This window comes from Ixodes scapularis, unplaced genomic scaffold (assembly GCF_016920785.2).
Source record: "Ixodes scapularis isolate PalLabHiFi unplaced genomic scaffold, ASM1692078v2 PGA_scaffold2__306_contigs__length_199485367, whole genome shotgun sequence".
Classification (NCBI taxonomy): domain Eukaryota; kingdom Metazoa; phylum Arthropoda; class Arachnida; order Ixodida; family Ixodidae; genus Ixodes; species Ixodes scapularis.
The window spans coordinates 81,176,358-81,196,107 of record NW_024609857.1 but is presented as its reverse complement, the minus strand read 5'-3'; the positions used below and the strand labels follow the sequence as shown (position 1 = coordinate 81,196,107).

General features: G+C 42.3%; 1 protein-coding gene across 1 annotated transcript in view; it reads left to right on the top strand.

The window, feature by feature from the left end:
* Positions 1 to 1,304: 1,304 nt before the first annotated feature.
* Positions 1,305 to 19,750, top strand: part of LOC8039159 (glutamate receptor ionotropic, kainate 2) — a 282,849-nt gene continuing 264,403 nt past the window's right edge. The window contains exon 1 of the mRNA XM_040502983.2: positions 1,305 to 1,679. Coding sequence (XP_040358917.1) covers positions 1,568 to 1,679 — 112 coding nt within the window. The 5' untranslated portion in view covers positions 1,305 to 1,567. The remainder of the gene's footprint in view (positions 1,680 to 19,750) is intronic.

Sequence of the window (19,750 nt, the reverse complement as noted above, 5' to 3'; positions counted from 1 at the left end):
CCGCGGATGTCTGCGGTCTTTCCAGTGAATCATGGTCCACTCCTACCAACACAAAAATAAACGACCGTAAAAAAAAAAAAAAAACACGAAAGCAAGAAACGGCGCTGTTATCAACATTAAAATCGCAGAGAAAAACTAAGAAAGAACTGAAAAAAAACTATCACAGAGCAAATTCTCTCGCCGTATTATTTGTTGTATGTTGTCATCACGAGCATTACTATTTGTAGTTCCCTTTGTCATGTCTGTGCAGCTATGTCACGATTCCTTTACTGTAACGCGTAGACGTGTCGTACGTGCTTAGGGCCCTGTGTCATGATTATTGCATATTGTCAAAATTAGATCAGTCATCCTCATAAGTATTCCGCATTATGTCATATGTGAAAGATCCAGTGCGCTCGATCTGATTCAGCCTGCTGTTGTTTCTGCGTCACAATACTTTTGGGATGTCATAATTCGTAACATATTCAATGAAATAAAATATAGTATATGTACTCATTCACCTCATATTGTTAAATATTACTATTGTTTATATTTTTGAAAACTGCTGGATTTACATAATCATTTAAGTTGTTTTTATTTATACTCCCTCAGTGATATCATTATTTTTTTAATGCGGAGTCATCGAGACCGCGAAAGATCTCTAATTCCGCCACGTACCCAAAACCCCTGGAGACCCCTGCTCGAGTACACAAAAAATATAACTAGATGAAAAGAAAAAGGCTCCACAACAAATAAAACTGAGATGCAGTCCGGGGCTCTCAGCGGTCATACAGACAAAATTAGCAAAACGTGGCTGTATTGTCCATTATGTTATAATATACGCATTTGTCCTATCAGACACCATTTGTACGAAGGTTACCTTTGTGTCTTTATATACACTGGCTTTCAATATAGTTTTTATTATTAACCTATTGCCTCCAGCAAATGTAATTGTTTATTTTAATATACTCTTCCAGTATGTTTAGTCAGGCTTAAATATTGCATTATAGGATTTCCTAATATATTCTCCGTAGCACAATACGTAAGCTTCCGACGCGCCCGAGCAGGAACTTTTGAGACGCACCCAGGAACCGTGAGTAGCCACCTCAGGGTCCTCGTCATGAAGCCGCCTCGGCGGATTCGGAGCAAAGAGGGGGCCTCCCAAAAATAACTCCCCGCACTCTCGACACCCCGAAGCTTTCTTGCGTTTCTGTTGTTTTCTTTATATTCACTACTCTTCCTCTTCATTCCCTCGCCTAGTAGCACAAGTCAGACGACTGTTTGTCCAAAAAAGAAAAAAAGAATACGAGAAAAAAAAATACTTGCATGCCGTCGGGAAGCTACAGACAGAGTTCGGCCGAAGAAGCGGAAAGACTCGGAGTCGCGTTAGGCCCACTTCCGTTCTGAAAACGGCAGAGCACTTCTCCTGGAAATCAGCAAAAACTACACCTCGAACCTTTTTGTCCTTGGCCGTAATGCCCGAAAAATGAGCTTCGAGTTCATGATTTCATGACTGCCGTGTCGCAGTAGGCTGTCTTGGAGCTGCATCGGTGATTATGTTTTGAGTTCCCATTGACGAGGATATAATATGGCATCGCGGCTGACTCGTTTGACGCCAGAAACTTTGCACTGGTGTTTTGGAGGTGTGACCTTCTGGATGGCCCTGGTGGTTTCTGGATTACCCGACGTTGTTCGTGTAGGTAAGTCGCACTTGTTCCTTTATGAATATATTTGTTTCCGTTTGCGTTAGGTCTTGTGTCTGTATTATTAGTGTGTTTTTTTGTTCCTCTAAGCTTTAGGTTTATAGATTTTCTGTATGGCCCACGGTGTCAACCTTCAAGTATTTGATTCCAGTGTTACGAAGAAGAAGAGCTAAAAAACCTGAAAGGTGGTTGGATTGTGTTTTATATACGAGTGTTTTTGAATCAAAATCATAATTGTCTTTTGGGGGAAGTGTTTTTTAGATGTAAATTTAACGCCCTCTGAATTTTATATAAAATTTCAATGGAAAACATTAGTTTACGCAGCCACTGCTAACAACACATAATAAAATTTGTGGATGTCACAAAATTTAGTGATGTGCTAGATGAAGAACTCAAAAAATAATGCTGGTTGTGTAAAGTTTATAACCAGCTCTTCAAGCGAAGATTTCCTGAGTGACATATCTGGACGTCCATTGATAAATTCCAGTGCATGTGATTGCGAGGAATAAACAATTGACTAAAGTTTTTTTTGTTTTTTTTTTAGCTCTTCATGTTATGTCGAACAATTCAACACGATCACAACCTCAAGCCTAAAGTTGTGCTGCAGAGCTCGTTTTTGCATTATAAGGAGAAAAAGCTGCTACGTTTTCATGAGAGCTAGTGTTTTCTTTCATTTAAAAACAACAAGAAAAGGAAAACAAACAAACATATTATTTCCTTCATTAATGCAGGAAGTTTGTCAACGTCTCAGACAATTTTCCTGTGATTTTCCTTTAGCTTGAACGCGTCGTAAAATTTAAAAAAAATGCATAGGTGGGCGGATGGGTAGTATGTATGATTAGTTCACTATAGCATGAGTTTTTTTTTTTTTTTTATCAACCTTTCCTACTCGACTAAAATTGTAAAAAAAAAGCTATGATCTCAAACCAAAATTATTTCGTAAATACTTATGTGTGAAACGCTTTAATTCGTAGATGTTACCTCCAATCTAGCTGTGCCGTACCATTTTGACGAACGCCAATTACGCCGACTGCTTAGTCGTAAGGCGTTTCTCGTTGACTGCAAATGTTTTTCAAACAAGGCGTTGTGGCAGCACTTATGTCACTGCCAGTTAGGAAATGCAGGTTAGAGTGGAAGCTCTCTATGGTTAGCTGCGTGTGCATGTTGCTTCTCTCGACGTCATATTTGCACGAATCATAAATAGACATAACAATAAACGGTGAGTTGCGTCCAAAAAGAGGATTGTACGCGTTCAGATCAAAAGTTCTTTTACCGAAAGCAACATTTTCTTCCAGATAAAAAGAGTAAATACCGGCGGTAGGTGATTATACAAAAATCATGATGTTGTATGTGCTTTGTACCTGATTTGTGTGCATCTAAACTGTCACAAGTACCAAAATAAAATCAATTGGCACGGTGAGCAATATCTTGGTCTTGCATAATCTTAAATAAAAAATCAGGTTATATAATGCTTTGAATATTCCTCACGTTACAAAAGCTTCCTTGCTCAGCTGTGGACAAGTATACATACGCCACACCACTGAAACACAATCTTCTTTGACGTTCTGCACTTTACAAAATAGAAGCGAAAACTTTATTTCATTCTATCCTAAGCAAAATTTGCTAACGTAGTCGTGTGAATCATGATAGTTCAACGATAGTGGAATTAGACCCATGGGATAGACACGTGCACTGTGCCAGCACTCAACTTGGGTTCGGGTATAATCAAGACCTCCGCCGCTAATAGCCGTGGTGACAAGAAGTGACAAGCTTTAATAAGCTTACACGTGGAAGAGCTCGTTGGGTAGACTACAGTTGAAACAGAACGAATAAAAACACTGAAAAGAGAAAGAAGTGTGAGTGTCTGTTCCTCGTCTGTTTTCAGTGTTTTTCTTATTTCTGTGTGAACTTTAAAAAGGATCACAGCTCAGCACAAATCTCTAGTATTGCCCACCACATACATTGAGTAGCTATGAAGAAGGCTGGAGGCATATGTTGTGCAACAAATAAAGTGGCAACGCCTAAAACAAAAATACAATTCCCGTTTTAAATTTGTTATGGGAAAATCTAATTTTTACTTGTATTTATTAAAGACAACCCATCCTTTCATGGCACCATTAATACATTAGGTCTTCCTTCCCATCTTAAATCTAAGGAACAAAACTTTCCACATATCTTTAGCAGACTGACTTGCACTGTGAGGTGCAAGTCAGTCTGCTGAAATGAAGAAGGCTGGAGGCATATGTTGTGCAACAAATAAAGTGGCAACGCCTAAAACAAAAATGCAATTCCCGTTTTAAATTTGTTATGGGAAAATCTAATTTTTACTTGTATTTATTAAAGACAACCCATCCTTTCATGGCACCATTAATACATTAGGTCTTCCTTCCCATCTTAATTCTAAGGAACAAAACTTTCCACATATCTTTAGCAGACTGACTTGCACTGTGAGGTCACGACCGATGCACTCGACGAGGAAGCTCTCTCCAACAGCTTACAGCTCCGTCATGGTAGCAAACAGTGTATCGGTATTAAATTTTTTTCCCTCCGCTTTTGTAAGCCTGGGGGGTTCCGAGTTAAAGTGCTTGCCTACAGATCCCGATGTGTCGGGTTTGCGTCCCGGTCAATGGGCCCGCAATCTGACGGGCGCTAATTTCGATTGCACGTCAAAAGATACCGAGGGGGTCGAGATTAATCCTCAGTTCTCGGCTGGGGTGTGCCAGATGCATTTTGTTGGTTTGGCGCGTAAAACCCTCAAATTCGATTTTCTATCGTTTTAATTCGCGGTCTTCCCAGAAAAAAAGAAAAAAAAAAAGAAAAAGCGCATTTGTCAAAGATCTAGTACGCTCTAAACAAAAAGGGAGGACAAATGAAGGATAAAACGATTTTCCTTCCTGTCGCCTACGGAAATGAAGGAAATTGCTCCCTTTCCTCCATTTGACCATTGACATGCAGCACCAGCGCCGTCTGGAGGCGCTTGAAGAATGGACGTCAATCTCCATGTTCGCGGTGCAGCGGCGGTCCAACCGCCGCTGCCACTGCGATTATGTTCGGTGGCAGTGATGGCATGTTGAGTGCTTTGTTGCTTTCTAGATACGTAGAACTCTTAGAATGGTGCGTTCAACTTAGATCGCATTAATAATAATTGTTTCGTTTGCTGCTGTACTATGCACACTCCAAGAAAAAAGATGGCCTAAAAGGACTAACGGAAGAATTTGGTCCTCTGAACTCCCATTTGCTCCCCGAATAGACCATCTGGTTCGAGCTAACTACCGTGCGCAAATGCTGACGACTAACTGCACTTGACCGAGACCAACCGAAACGCGCACGAGAAAATAGCGCGGGTGAAAAAGCAGCAAAAGGCGCGCGGGAGCAAGAGTGCGGGATCAAAAGACGCGCGGACAAGATGGTGGCGTCCGCTGCATCGCCGATGGCCAGCGTCAGCGACGCACTCACTGTTCCGGAACGCAGGGGGAAGTATCCACAGACAATCGTAGCAACAAAAATTGCAGGAGGGGGCATGTTTAAGGGTTGAAGCTGACTTTATAACGATCGCAGCCTTTGTTCCGGCACGTCGTGGAAGTCAGCGCTGACTCAAGCGTCGCCATTGTTGATGCACTAGCCATGTGGCTTTTGACCATTGTCCTGGTGTCCTTCTCCTTTGCATTCTTTTGAATGTGCTTTGAACGCGTTTATAGTTCTTTTTTTTTTAACTTGGATGAAAATAGCCACGTAGCACGTGGTAATAACGTTTCCAAAGACAAAAAAGATTGCTTGTTTTTTTTTTGTGTGTGTTCTTTACAATCTATCTCTTGTAGTTTTCGCAAGAGACGATGCGGTTGCCACGGAGACGCGCATGCGCAAATTAGGGATTTGTATACGGGGAAGCGAGAACATGGCTGCTGGGGGCCTATGACGACGCTGTTTTATAGACTGTCACAAATAATTACTGCGTGTACCGTTACTTCTTAGTAAGAAATACACTCCTTGGAAAGTTTAGCAGCAATATTGGAGAACAATATCGGTGCGAAAGCACCACCATATTTGTAACATCGTTCACGGTTGAGATGGTCACTGACAAAACGACTCCTTCCTTATAAAAAGTATAGAAGGCGCATGGGTAGGCTTTGGGGTTGCGATTAAATTAGCGTTTAGTCGCGAGTGTGTTGTGCGTGTGTCGTCTGTGTTCGTGTGCAAATTTGCAATAAGCGTTGTTCATATGTGTGTGTAATGAGCGTGGAAAAGATCTACCCCAGCGATACCATATTTTTACCAATTTTGCACTTTACGCTGACGAGCGCCACCTGGGTGTGTAAGGGCGCAATTTAGCAATAAATAAGGTAAGGGCGCAACATATAGTCCCCGTGGACTAAATGCAAGGGTGAAAAAGTTAGTGCTGGGGGTTCAACTTTGAGGGACTAACGGTAGGGGAGCAAGAGTTGCACCCGTTACCGTTGCTCCCCATGGGGACTAACGGTTGTGTCAGCGCATTTGCTCCCTTCACGGAGCAAGTCGCGCACCCTTATTTCTTAGATTGTAATATAGAGAGTTTTAGTAAATCGTACTGGTTCTCCCGCTACAGTATGCGCTAGAGCGATCCCACTACTGTGCATGCGGGGTTCTAGTGGAGAAATAGCGGAGCTGCGGAGGCTAGCGGAGTTTCGGTAGTTTAACAAAATAGCAATGAATGCGAGCATGTGTCTTGCGTATGTGCCCGTTTCGAGACCGTGCTTTTCCGTGGTGGAGAAAACCTCGCTGCGGCGAGGAGTAGACGCGGCAGCTTACTGAAGGGCTTCTACAGGCGGCGATTTATATCTGGCATGCTAAGTACGGCCGATTGAGTCGCGTTACTTGCTACGTGACAAGTAGTGTACGCGGGAAATGAACCGTTGTGATCTTTCAAGTTTTTAGCGTGATCACGTAGCTGCCAATATCGCTGCTCTATTTGAGTCGACCCGTCCCTACGTGTCTACCCTTATCACCACCGCGAGAAACGAATAGTTTTGAAAGAAAGCGTACATACCATGGAACGAAAGATAATTCGTACGGCGTTTGTTTGAGTTTTATGTCAAAAAGATCAGCATAATCAGTCGGCTACAACGAGCACTGCCTTGCGACGAGTGACAGCGTCCGACCTACTTTGTTGTCCGTCACCATCAAAACCAAGACCGGCATGCGAAAAGTCGAATTTTTTTTTCGTACAAAAGCCCCGTAGACGAAATGACGATGAAACGACGAATCGGCGAACGAAGGAACGGACACATAAAACAAGGTCAACTATTCATTCCGGAAGAGTCCACTTGAAAGAAGTTACAAGTATTCCATTCAGGTTGCAGGGCGAAGGGGGGTGGAGGAAGTGAGTATCCGCAGATTGAAGGAACGGTTCAGACAGCCCAGCCGACTGTTCACCGCAGCATTTTTAGCTTGCGCTGCATCACCTGCTACATGTCAAGTAGCGCACTCGCAAAAACAAATCGTAGTAATCTTGTATTATTCTATGCCGGGGGTCTCAAGCGCGTTGCCCGCGGGCGGCATGCGGTCCGCGACTCGCTGAGACGCGGCCCGTAGACAACCGGCTGCAAGACCCCGTTCGTATGCCTTGATCGCTAGAAATGGCATGCGTTATAATATTCTCATGTCACCAATTTATTTCCGGTCGAGACGTAGCTCTGCTCTTATAGAGTATTTACATAGTACCATTTTATTTTCGTTTGCCTTTGTCATGGTGGTCACCTGTACAGCAATCCTGCTACCAGGCTGCGAGCACGAGCAGTTTCCTCAAGGAAGCACTTCGATTGCACAAATGTTTTTTCAGCAGAGCAACTATCGCGGATAAAGTTAAGAGTTTGAAATTTACGCCGTCAGAAAGTATCACCATTAAGCTCAATGTTAATTATTTTGCTCTTAGCCCGAGACTGAGGCAGGAAAAGAGGAAAGTTTCAAAGTCGCTTGCGCAATCACTACATTATCAAGCTAAATGTCTTTTCTGAGGCTGCTGGTTTAAAGCTCGTCAAAAAAACAAGAACACTCGTTTGAAAATATTTTTCCCTTTTTCAGACACGTTAAGCTCTATTAATTTCGGAGTGAATTGATCAACAGAAACGACAGTGTCCTTGCACTCGTATGAGCGGTTCTATTTTAATATTCAAGGGCTCCAAATGGTCATTTAAATAGATCAAAGCTGATGATGTCACTAACATAACTGCAAATTTACAAAACAAAAAAGATCCCGAAGCTCTTTTTTTTTTTTTTTTACAAAAGGTCTTGAAACTTTTTTTCCCTTCTGTGCGTGGGCCCTAGGCCTATCGAGGGTAGGCTATCTGTCCCCCTCATTCAAATAAGTTTGATGCCCCTGTTTCATGCAGTCGACTTGCTTCATTATCGCGGGGTTCCTCTTGTGTCGCGAAACAAGTGCGGCTGCTCACGACCCAGCGTGAACAAAGTGGATCTCCAGCCTACTCGTCGCAAACGTACTGGACGTAGATATAAAATATGTAAGGATGAACATAAGCTTACTCGATAATATAATAATATATTCAGAAAGCGACGTGAATAGAAGATTTCAAAGAATTGCTGTACAAACATTTATTTTATGCTTGCTTTAGTGCTCGAAAAAGTTGCTAGTGGCGTTGCGTTAGCTCTCGTAAAGGGTAGTTCCCGTTTTGACCAATTTCCCATTCAACCTTGCTGTTTGTACCTCCCGTTGGGACCCGGCAAATGATCTTCTCGTTTCCCATTTTCCGATTTCGCCTTGTCCCGAAACAACCTTCCCGCTTCGAACATTGTTCGTTATCAGTCGGGTCGGTTCAAGAGTCCAATGTCTGTCCTCCTTGGTGACCTCTTTTCGCCCTCTATAGCAAAACAACTTGACGGTTTGATCACCGGCAGTCACTCTTTGCATGTTTTTCAGGAGGTTGCGGTGTATTCAGAGCCTGAATATCTAACGAGTCTAGTGAACCGATAAGTCGAAAGATCCACTAGTGGATATTCAGGCTCGTTCGATATTCAGACACGTTGGGTATTCAGGGTTGGTATTGGATTTTTTGGTCTCCTTAGGTATTAATTAATACTCGCTGGACAATCCGTCTCAGTTGGACATTCTTTTCCAGTGGATATTCCGCCTCACCTGCACCGCGACCAAGTGGATATCGTACACAAAACGGCACATAGGCTCATTCCTCTTGCTACCTGATTCAAGCCATGCGTTTCGCAATGTTTACGTGCTTCAAACTGATTGGTCTTCCAATTTTTTTTTTTTAAATAATGCTTTTTGATCAGACGTGTTCAATTTGTTGAAACATCGCTACTAAATTTGGGACAGTTTTGATATTGCCTAACGGCTTATAATTCATTGTGTTCCGATTTAACTTGGTTATTTTTGTGTCGACCATCCTGTTTGAAAGAACCGCTGGCCATTGCTCGTTTTGGAGAGCGGATACGTGCGACCTGTGCCGGCTTACGCGCGTCTCGGCGGGTATATATCTTCCCTTCTGCGGGGTCTGCATTTTGGAGTTTCGAAGGAATTATGGTGACGTTGTTTCTCGGTGCCTTCTCTCCCAACCCTTTTTGTCCTTTGCCGAGGGACCTTGGCTGGGCGCTTTGTTGAGACAGTGGCTGAGACTGCTGTGCGTGCCCACCGGAGTAATAAGCCGCCTCGCTCTTATCGCCTGACCCGGCTCTCTGCGTGTCGGTCCAACAATACTGTTGGGCCCGCTTTTGTTATGGTAAGTTCAGTGCTGCTTGAGTAATTGTGCACTGAGCTGATTTTGGCGATGCTTCTGAATCCAAAGTCTGGACTCTGCCTCCAACAAAATTTTGACCTTAACTTAACAGGGCGTCCATCAACTGTTCTGAAATTTAAAAATGGGAGCGCCAAAAATGTTAAAAAAACGCAAATAATTGCGCACGAAGAATTTATATTATGTTAAACGCTTGAAGAGATAAAAAGCGACAGCCATTTTAAAAGAATAAGTTTTGAACTCTTGCAAAACACGAATAAATTTATAACAAATTAAGCTCACAAATATTCCGCGCCAAATGTTATCCGTTCCTGGGCAGCTACATTTCCGCTTTGATGTCTATCTTGTGTGTCCTGAGTGTATTCTTGGGGAGCGGTTCAGTAATGTCGCGCATAAATAATGATGGGCGACGGGCACTTAATTCGTCTGAAGTCGTCCATTATTCTTAGTTGAGGTACCTAGACCATATGTGTGCATTCTAATACTAAATGAATTTAGTATAAAATTAAAGGCGCTAACGAAACACAAAAATAATAAGAAATGCGAACAGGACGAGCGCTCGTCCTGTTCGTCTTTCATATTGTCTTTGTTTAGTCTTAGCGCCTTTATTTTATAAGTCATGAACCAACGCGCCTGCCTCGCTACTTCAGTTCAATAAAGTTCGAACCATTTTGAGATGAACAAACACTAAATAGAAACGACACTTAGAGTTTTTTTCTTCCTTTAGGTAGAGATTTGGAATATCCAGCGCGAAATCTAGAGCCTGCGCACATTTTCTAAGCTTCCTTTTTTTGTGTGTGTATTTCGGCGATGACATTATAGTTATGTCAGCTGATTTGAATTGGAACCCACGTGTCGGGGTGTGTATTTTAATTTGCTTCAAAACATTATATATTATAACATCCTTTACGCCACAAACAAATAACCTTTTCAATTATATTTACAATTTATTACATTGAATTTCTGAACGCTACATTTAGGTGGATTGATTTTTCTATCAATATTTTAGTTGTTAAAAAGAGGTAACAACTAATAAACACACAGCAAGTTTTCTTCTGAATGTATGACGCAAATTGTATTTCTGTTTTTCTTATTTGTTCAATATTGTTAGATTTATTTGGCTGTAATCAAAGTTCCTCCCTTTTTTGTTTAGAAAATATGCTACTGTCAATTAGACAAAACAAAAAAAGATCAAACTTGCCATCTTATTGCTCCTGCTTAGCATGTGGTGACTTGCGGCTCAATGTGCGTCAATGTTTTGACAAGTCGTAGCTCAGTCATGTTTCGAAGACTGGCTGTACTGCAAGTTGTTTTTAGGCTTCAAATTCTAAGAACAATAGACGCCTGTCTGAAGTGTTTGAAACGTGAAGGGACGGCAGAAAGTTGCCGTGGAGAGGAGAAAGAGTTGTGCGGAGATGTCCCTATAAGGATAAAATATCGGCCCCTAACACTCCGCTGTTTCAACGCCAAAAACAAAAAGAAGCTTATATATTGTTTTTAGGGGAGGGGGGTATTTTTTATTTAGGACAGCTGAGTCGAACTGCACATGTTTGTTTATCTCAGTTAGTATATATATATATTACTTCATCTCTCATATCGTCTATACTTCTGTGCTGTTCAAAACAATAAGACGAGGTCTGCAACCTGCAGTCTTTGTGTTGCAGCTATCATTCCAATCCTCTGCTCGAGCTTTTACATTCAATCTGATTTTTGTCCAATTTTAGCAATCTCTGTAATTCACGGATCTGCGCAAGTATCCTGGCGATGTTTGACAGCAAAAGAAGATATATCGAAATAACATTTTTCACTCTTTGAAAAAGCATTTCGACGTGGATCTGCTGAGGTCAGTTTTGGACCCTCACAGCGCTGCTGCGAACTTTGGCCAAAATTGCTTCGAACTATTGGATGAAAGCTCTTCGTGCTGTGCCAGTAAGTTAAACTACGGTTTTGGTTTTAGTGTAATTTCCAAACATGATATGCTCAGGGATGTTATGGAAGGAATTCATGGCGGTGTACAAAACACGACTCCACGAAGATTATTGTGTGCGTATAGCAAAAAATTCAAACAATCAGAGCCGAAAAGAAAGTAAGACAAACTAGAAGTCCCATTCACATGAAATGTTTTTAGAAAATATGCTACTGTCAATTAGACAAAACAAAAAAAGATCAAACTTGCCATCTTATTGCTCCTGCTTAGCATGTGGTGACTTGCGGCTCAATGTGCGTCAATGTTTTGACAAGTCGTAGCTCAGTCGGATACGAATGATAGAATCACTAAGCGATGCGTGCAAAAGCCCGTCCTCGCCTCGGTCGCAAAAATGCTTCCTCGCTCGCCGAAACAGGCCAAACAGGCTGGAAATATGACCGAATTGAGCCTAACCAAACGGACAGTTCGGCTAGTTGGTACTTATTCATAACATAAACAACGCGACTGACAAAGACGAAGAAAGACTGATCGACACGATCGCTGACGGCCAGTCAGCGGTCGCGTCGTCCAATTTTTCTTCGTCCTTGTCAGTCGCGTTGTTGATATTACGAAATGAGCCGTTGTGGCGTACCTGAGGAGCCACGCGTAAAATCTTGGCCGAGACGCTTCGTAATAAACGAAGTCTAACGAAAAACAAAAAGTTCATGGGCAGTCATCGGTGATATATTAATATTTATTTCCAGGGTATTCCTCGCAACTTGAGCCAAGGTGTAAAACTGTTTTGGTGCATCTTAGAAAGACGAAAGTAAACGAATAATATTACTCACTCTTTGGAGGAAGTCAGGCTATTCTTTGCATTTTGCCCAATTAACTAATTCATTATTATTAATTATTAACCTTTGAAATATTTATTTTTTTCAAAATTACTGAACAAAAATTTATACAGCGTCCTCAAAAACATCGAATTCATTGGTTTTTTTTAATCAAGGAACTTTCAACTCCTTGTGTTTATGAATCCGAAAAAAGGTTTACGAATTATGAAAAGAACCTGTGACTTCTTGAATGTGCACCTTGTACTGCAGCGTTTTTAGCCGAGGCTTGAATAAAGTTGGCCTGCATGCTGAATAAAACATTGTTGACTGGGCGCTGCTGACGAATTTGCGTGTTTTTTTTTTCGTTTCTTATGATTTGGGCATTTCTTCCAAGATCGTAAAAACGAACCTTGTTAGAGGTTTCACGATTAAAAAAAAAAAGAAAACACTGAATTTGATGTTTATAGGACGCCCTACATTTTTAATTTTTAGAAATTTTACTTTAAATTTATTATTTCAAAAGTTCATAAATTAATCTTAAATAGTTTTTATTAGGGCAAAATACACAAAAAGAAAACAATACCGCGACTTGCTTTAAAGATTGAAGAATCGTTTTCCTTTGGATTGGTTTCCCTAAAATACACCAAAATATTTTGTAGCGTGAGCTACACTGGCCGAGGTTGAGCAGTTTCGCGTGGCTCGCATAATGAGCCGTGCTCCATGCTGAAGAAGCGCGAGGAGCAGTGACGTCGCACGGCGCACAGCCGGCGCGCCGGAGCCGCCGCCGCCACCGCACGCGCCTCGCCGGCCTGCGCATGCGCGAGGAGCAGTGACGTCACACAGCGCACAGCCGGCGCGCCGGAGCCGCCGCCGCCGCCGCACGCGCCTCGCCGGTCTGCGCATGCGCGAGGAGCAATGACGTCACACGGCGCACAGCTGGCGCGCCTCGCGGGTCTACACATTCCAAAGGAGTGGCGTCAAAGTCGTGGCAGACGCACTGGCGCCATCGCGTGCCCAGCTGTGCGCCTCCGTTGCACTGTAGCCAAGTCTGACGCTGCACCGGAGCCGCTTGATAGCGCCTCTCATTTTGTGCGCAAAAGCTGACGCTACGTATATGCTGGCATAGCCGAGCTAAGCCACCGCAATTTTTTTTTTTAATCCTTGGCTCAGGTTATGTGGAATATCCTGTATCTCCTACACAACTTGATATAGTGTTCTAATTGTGGCAGGAGCTTAAAGGGGCAGCGCAATGATTTTAATGTTGAAATAATTGTCAGTTTGCATTTTTTATATTGTTCATGCAAGCCGAATTGACCAAAAACCCGTCACCTTTCCCCGAAAAACTGCTATTCTGCTGCGTAATCACAAAGCAAAGAACGAATTATTCGCCGATCTGCAGCCGCCTGTCGGGGTTATGGGAACTAAAATGACACCGTCTCTGGGGGTACGCGTCCCCCTCCGCTGCTACGCTGGCCGCGACCTTCGACGAGGCTAATCCTTTAAAACTCGGCAATCGCCAGGAAGCGGCTGGACTCTGAAGAGAGATCCCAAGGGGAGACTATCTGAACCCCCAGAGTACGTCACTCGAAAGTCGAGGTGGAGAGTGGAGAGGCACTTTGACATTCGATTTGTTTCATTTTTTTTAATTAGAACTAGCGCTCGCAAGAGAATACGGTTTTCTGCTTTTCGTTCCATAGGTGACGCAGATTAAATTCTGCAGTTAATTGGCCAAAGTCTGAAAATTGTTGCACAGCCCCTTTAAAGGGATACTGAATCGAAATTTAAAATATACACGAAACACCTAGAGATAAGTCAAATGGAATCAGATAAACCAGTAATTGATAATCGCATAGTCATATTTCATGCGGATGGCTGTATTTTTCGTTCTAAATGCCTGGATTTCGGCGAGCGCTTCAAAACCAGCCGTCGAAGAACGCGATGCACCTCGGGAGATCCGGCGCGGTCTTGACGTCATCATGCCTCGGAGGGCCAAGCATACGGTAGTTATGAGTCTTGCCACTTGGTGGCGTCAGCGTGTTAGAATCTCGCATAGTCGAAGTACCCGAGGGCTATAGCATATTTCAGAGCCGGCAGAGCGGCTGGAGCGGCTTCGAGTGAATGGTCGCCGACCAACGCCGCTGCATCACCAGGCCATGATGGCCGAGAAGCGATTCTGCCTAGAGTCGTATTTGTACGACCCGTCTGCCTTGTCTTCGTCGTCCGCAACAGGTAACAGAGCTTACTCACAAAACGATCTTACAGCAAAACCTCAGAAAAGTTCCGTATTTACGAAGCGAAATTATCGCAAGTTTTTCGCACGCTACGATGAGATCCTACGACCACGCCTACGACAGCTATAAAGCTTTACGCACTTTTTATGATCAAATTGACATCGCCGGCAACATCGCTCGCTTACGTCGTCGCGACGATCAACGTGCATTTCTATGTGCTCTCTGTGCGCGTTCCAACGAGAGGAAAGAAAAAAAAGTAATTGAAACTGAACGCCGCGGCGGAGACAAACGCTAGAACCACGGATGCCTGAAAAAGCTACAACGACGAGGACCCACCGACCAAGCGACCACTGAAGACGCTACGCTAGTAGGCTTAGCAAAATTCTTCGACGATCCGTGGCAAGACCAGACGATCGGCTGGCTTGATGAATGGAATACGCCCACGCGACCTCTGTGGACCCTCCTCGTATGAATAGTTTGAACCCTGACCTATAATTCGGGGTAAGAAGGCCAGTCTTTCCCCTCGTCGTACCTATACTTGTTTTCAGGTGCAGCGGTGACGAACGATCTCGTCGAGAAGGGACACTCTCCTCAATTCAATCTCCTTTTTTTTTATGTGTGTGTTATAGAGCCCAAATAAAAGCCATATGAATTGCCTTCGCAACTTGGGTACGTACACGTTTTTTAGATGTCCATTTTATTTCGACATGATACGCCAAAACATGTCGAGTGAGAGCAGTTTTTGGGAGTGACTCAATGCTGGTCCAATCTTTCTCTGCCGAGCGTCTCGTCAGCATCGAGTTGCGATTGTCTAGAGGCCCAACGGTTCATAAAATCGGTTGTAAAAGACCGTTTTCTAAGCGGTTACCAAGAACGCAATGCCAGTGCGGTTCTGCTCAGCGCGAACAGGTATTTACGTGGATCTTGCTAGCTGACACTCTTTTACTTTAAACGCATCTTCCTGGATGTTGGCTCTCTCCCGCATCCCCGAAAAGCGCCGCAGGGATTTGTTTACATGCGCGCCGCTTTGCACAGCCGTACGGGCCGTCTAGTTTTAGCAACGATGGTAGTTGTGTTGACTTCTTAGCGATCGAGTTCGTTATCAGTTGCGGTCGACGAAGGCGGCTATCTCGTGATCAAGAAAGATGGGCATGCGGGCCCGTTTTAAACAGACATTTCGTAGCGTGAATATTACATCGCACGAACACAATCTCCAAACCACCCCAAAGAAGCGTTGCCGGAAAGACCACCCGATACTAAAACGAACGGTGGCCAACTCTACTGTTGCTTTCTTCACAAAGCGCCTCGGTACTACGTCCAGGCCTAAGTAATGCCTATGAGTGACCGTATTTCCCGTTGTGGCGCTGCTCTTATGGTCATGTTGTCGTCACGACATTCCATCGAAGCTCCACAGACATCCACGAGATGGTTTTTGGTTATTGTTTTATTCAGTTTAAAATTCGTTTTGTCGCGTTATCCTGCGGAATATTGGTATTGGTGAAGTCCTATTTTAACCCTCTTTATGTTCAAGCAAAGAGATGGGCTCTAGAATTTGGTTTCGGTACCCCTTTAAGGTCATGTTAATCAAACCGCCTCAGTCGTAATTCAGCTTCAACATTTTGATGAGTTTTTTCAAAGTGTTTAGTATTCGAATAGATAGCGTCTGACAATAACGAAAAAAAAAATATTATTGGCCGACTGATCTGGGCCTTCGTCTTCTCGATGCGACGTACGCCTAGTTCTAGGTTGGAATCCTCCTGGGGGGGCCGTTTTTTTTTTATTGCTTTTATTTGTGTCTTTTCATTCATCTAACGCACAAGCGCATGGTTTAAATACTGATTCACCTTCGGAAATTTTTATATTTATTCTTTGTGTTCCCTTATTTCTTCCAGTAGCGCCCCATTAAGACATACCAGCTCTGATCTATCGTATAGCTAAGTACGATCAGTCCCAGAGCAAGGAATCGATCGTCCCTACATTCAGTCCGTGTGGTCTGGACAGGTAGCTGTGGTCCAGCTTGGAAACACTGATCTTCATTTTATTTAGAACATGTGTCGGTACTTTCCTGTCACGTTGTCCGCACTTTAGAGGTGAGTGAACTCGATTCAGGATAGTAGCAAGAACTGCTTTGGAAACTGCTCTCACTGAAGCGCTTGTGCAAGGAAAACGAGATACAATGAATAAATATGAAAGCTTCCAAGGTGAATATGTGTATTAATTATGCGCTTGTGAGTTAGGTAAATAAGACACAGATATAAAGCAATAAAAGCAGGATTGCCCAGTGACCAGAATCCTTGTCGCGAAATTCAAGCGTCATTAGCTCAACATTTCGAAAAACTCGCGTTCAATTACCCCGTCCTGTATAACCCCCGTGCCTAAAGCCCCGTCCTCGCTGCCTTAGTACCACCCTCTTTGCGCTTCAACCAGCATTGTTTTATGTATTACCTTAATCCGTTGAGTGTCTACAAAGGGTCTTTTAAGTAAATTAAATACCAATATAAGGTTAACATAAATCGCTTCCACTTTCCCAAACAGACTGCTTTCCCCAACTGAAAAACCCGCCATTTATTTTCTTATATCCGCTATTTTTTTCATTATCCCCGAAATATTGAGACACAACTCATTGAACTTAAAATTTCCAAACGCTACAGTACTCCATTTTGAAACCTATAATTAGAACACAAAGGCATCATACGTTGTTCTACTTTTTCCCAATCAATTTAAAACGTGCAATATTCTCCAGCGCGAGACGACTAATTTAACGGCAGTGAAGCTGCTTCAAAAATGCTCATTCAGTAATAATCCAGCGCTTGAGCTTCTGTGCGTCTCGGTTTTTTTTTTTCGCTCGCTTGTGTTTTGCCGGAGCTGCCTTGTCTCACGAACAGGTTTAACTTTATATGCCTTGCAGCGAAGGCGGCCACCAACAGTATTTTCCTTAATTAACGGATTACACGAATGTCGCTCTGCGCCGTCGGTAGGTCATGATGCTCATTTATATTGTTTGTGCCGTACAAAGAATGCAATCAATCTGCACCATTTTTTTATGTTCAATATATTTTGGGACTGCGCGTTTAGAATTCAGCTTACACGTTGTTGATATTCAACCCGAAGAAAAAGCACCGAGCAAAGAGTTCGAATTTACACATTTGTTTTCAGATTTCAGATTTTTTTGTAATCTCCTTGCTTTGTATTCTTTGCTCATCGGTAACACAGTGCTCGCGGCCCATCCGCCTTAAAAAGTTTGAAGTAGGAAGCGCATATAGGGCCATAGAAAGGTATCGAAGCTTGGTAATAAAATTAGTCATTAAAATATTTATTTATAAAAAAAAAACGATTTGCTTGGTGTGTGTCTAGATACTGTTCACAATTCTTCGAAAAAAAAAATTAGTTTTTAGTTTTTTTATGAGAATTGTTTGGTACTTTTATTTTGTGCTTAAGCAGGTGATGGCCTAAAGAGCAATACGGTTTGGAATCGGTTTTGTCTTAGTATGTTCTGTGTTTCTCGCACAACTTTAGGCTGAGCTGCTATTGCGATGCTTCGGAATCCAGATTCCTTCCACCCAACAACATTTTAGGTATATCATTATGCACCCCAAAATCCCGTCTCTGCTGCACTCTGCCTCCAACGTAACTCGGACCTTAAATTAACAAAGTGTGGCGCCACTCGTTTCTAAACTGAAAGTGTCGAGAATATCCAATTCCTCTCAAAACGCCAACGAAAAATGTAGAAAATAAAAACAACAGTAATTGTGCAAGATTTCATATTATGTTAAACACGTAAAAAGATACAATGTGACAGTGAGACTGATAGCTTAACTTTTGATCTCTTGGAAGACTCGAATGCATTTATTACGAATTCAGCGCAACAATATTCCGCGCCAAATGTTCTCTGTTGCTAAGCATCTAATTCTCCGCTTTGATGTCTCTCTTGTGTGTACTAAATATATTATTCGCGAGCGGTTTAGTAATGCCGCGCATCAATATTAACGGCGACGTGCACGTAATTCGTCTGAAGTAGCGCGTCATTCTTAAATCTTGGTGCCTAGACCAGGCATTTAAAATTTAATATGAAATAAAGTTAGAACCAAATTAAAGGTGCTAGCATGGACAATAAGAAATGCGAACAGGATGAGCGCTTGTAGTGTTCGTCTTTCTTCTTTTCCTTGTTTATTGTTAGCGCCTTTAATATTATAACTCATAAACCAACGCGCCTTCCTCGCTACTTTATTTAAATAAACATCGAATAATTTTCTGAGTAACAAATACTCAATCGAAATAACTTATTGATTTTGGTTCTTTATATAGATATTTGGAATTGCCAGCACAAAATCGAGAGCGGGCGCGCATATTCTGGATTGTCCTTTGCTTTGTTTTTAGTATTTAGGGTTATGACACTAGTTGGGGGTTTCATTTGAATTGGAACACGCGTGTTGGAGCGCCTATTTTGATTTGATTCAAAAATTATATAGTATAGTCTCATTTTAGCAGTGACCGAAAAAACTTGTTAATTTCGTATACGTTTTTTTTTCTCCTCAGAAGTTTTCAATGTTACATTTAGGTATACCCACTATTGATTTTCGTACCCATGAGTTTTGTTGTAATAAATAGTTAGAAACGAATACACTCATGTTGTTTTCCCTCTAAGTCTGCTATTCAACTTTTATTTGATTTTTTTTTCTTGTTCACAATATTGTTAAATTTCTCTGCGAATAGTCAATGTTCCCTATTTGTTGTTTTATTTTCTGTAGAAGTGTTCAATCACCGATTAGAAAAGGTGCTGTTTCGTAAGTTTTCTGTGCTGCAAGGTTTTTTATCCTTAAAATGCTAAGAGCAATCAATGAGTGTCCGAAGTGCTTTGGGACAGAAAGTGGGCGTGGAGAGGTGAGAGTGTTCTGTGAACATGTCCCCTTTAGAATGAAATGTCGGCCCCTACCCTTACGCTGTTTCAATGCCAATAACTTCCGCTGTTTCAATGCCAATAGTACATTTGAATAGAGCTGCATATTTATGTTTGCCTCAGTCAGTATATATATAATACTTGATCTTTCATTTCGTCTGCACTTATATGCTTTTCAAAACATTAAGACAAGATCTGCAACTTGCAGTCTTTGTGTTGTAGCTATCATTCTAGCCCTCTGCTCAAACTTTTGCATTTAAGTTGATTGTGTCCATATTTAGCAATACCTGTATTTTTTTTTTTAAATCTGCGCACGTCTCTTAACGATGGTCGGCATAAGAAGATGATATATCGAAATGAACCTTTTCGCTCTTTGAAAAGCACCTCGACGTGGATCTTTCTAAGATCACACTTGTCCTCTCACAGCGCTGCTGCAATAAGGTGCACTAACAATCTTTGGCC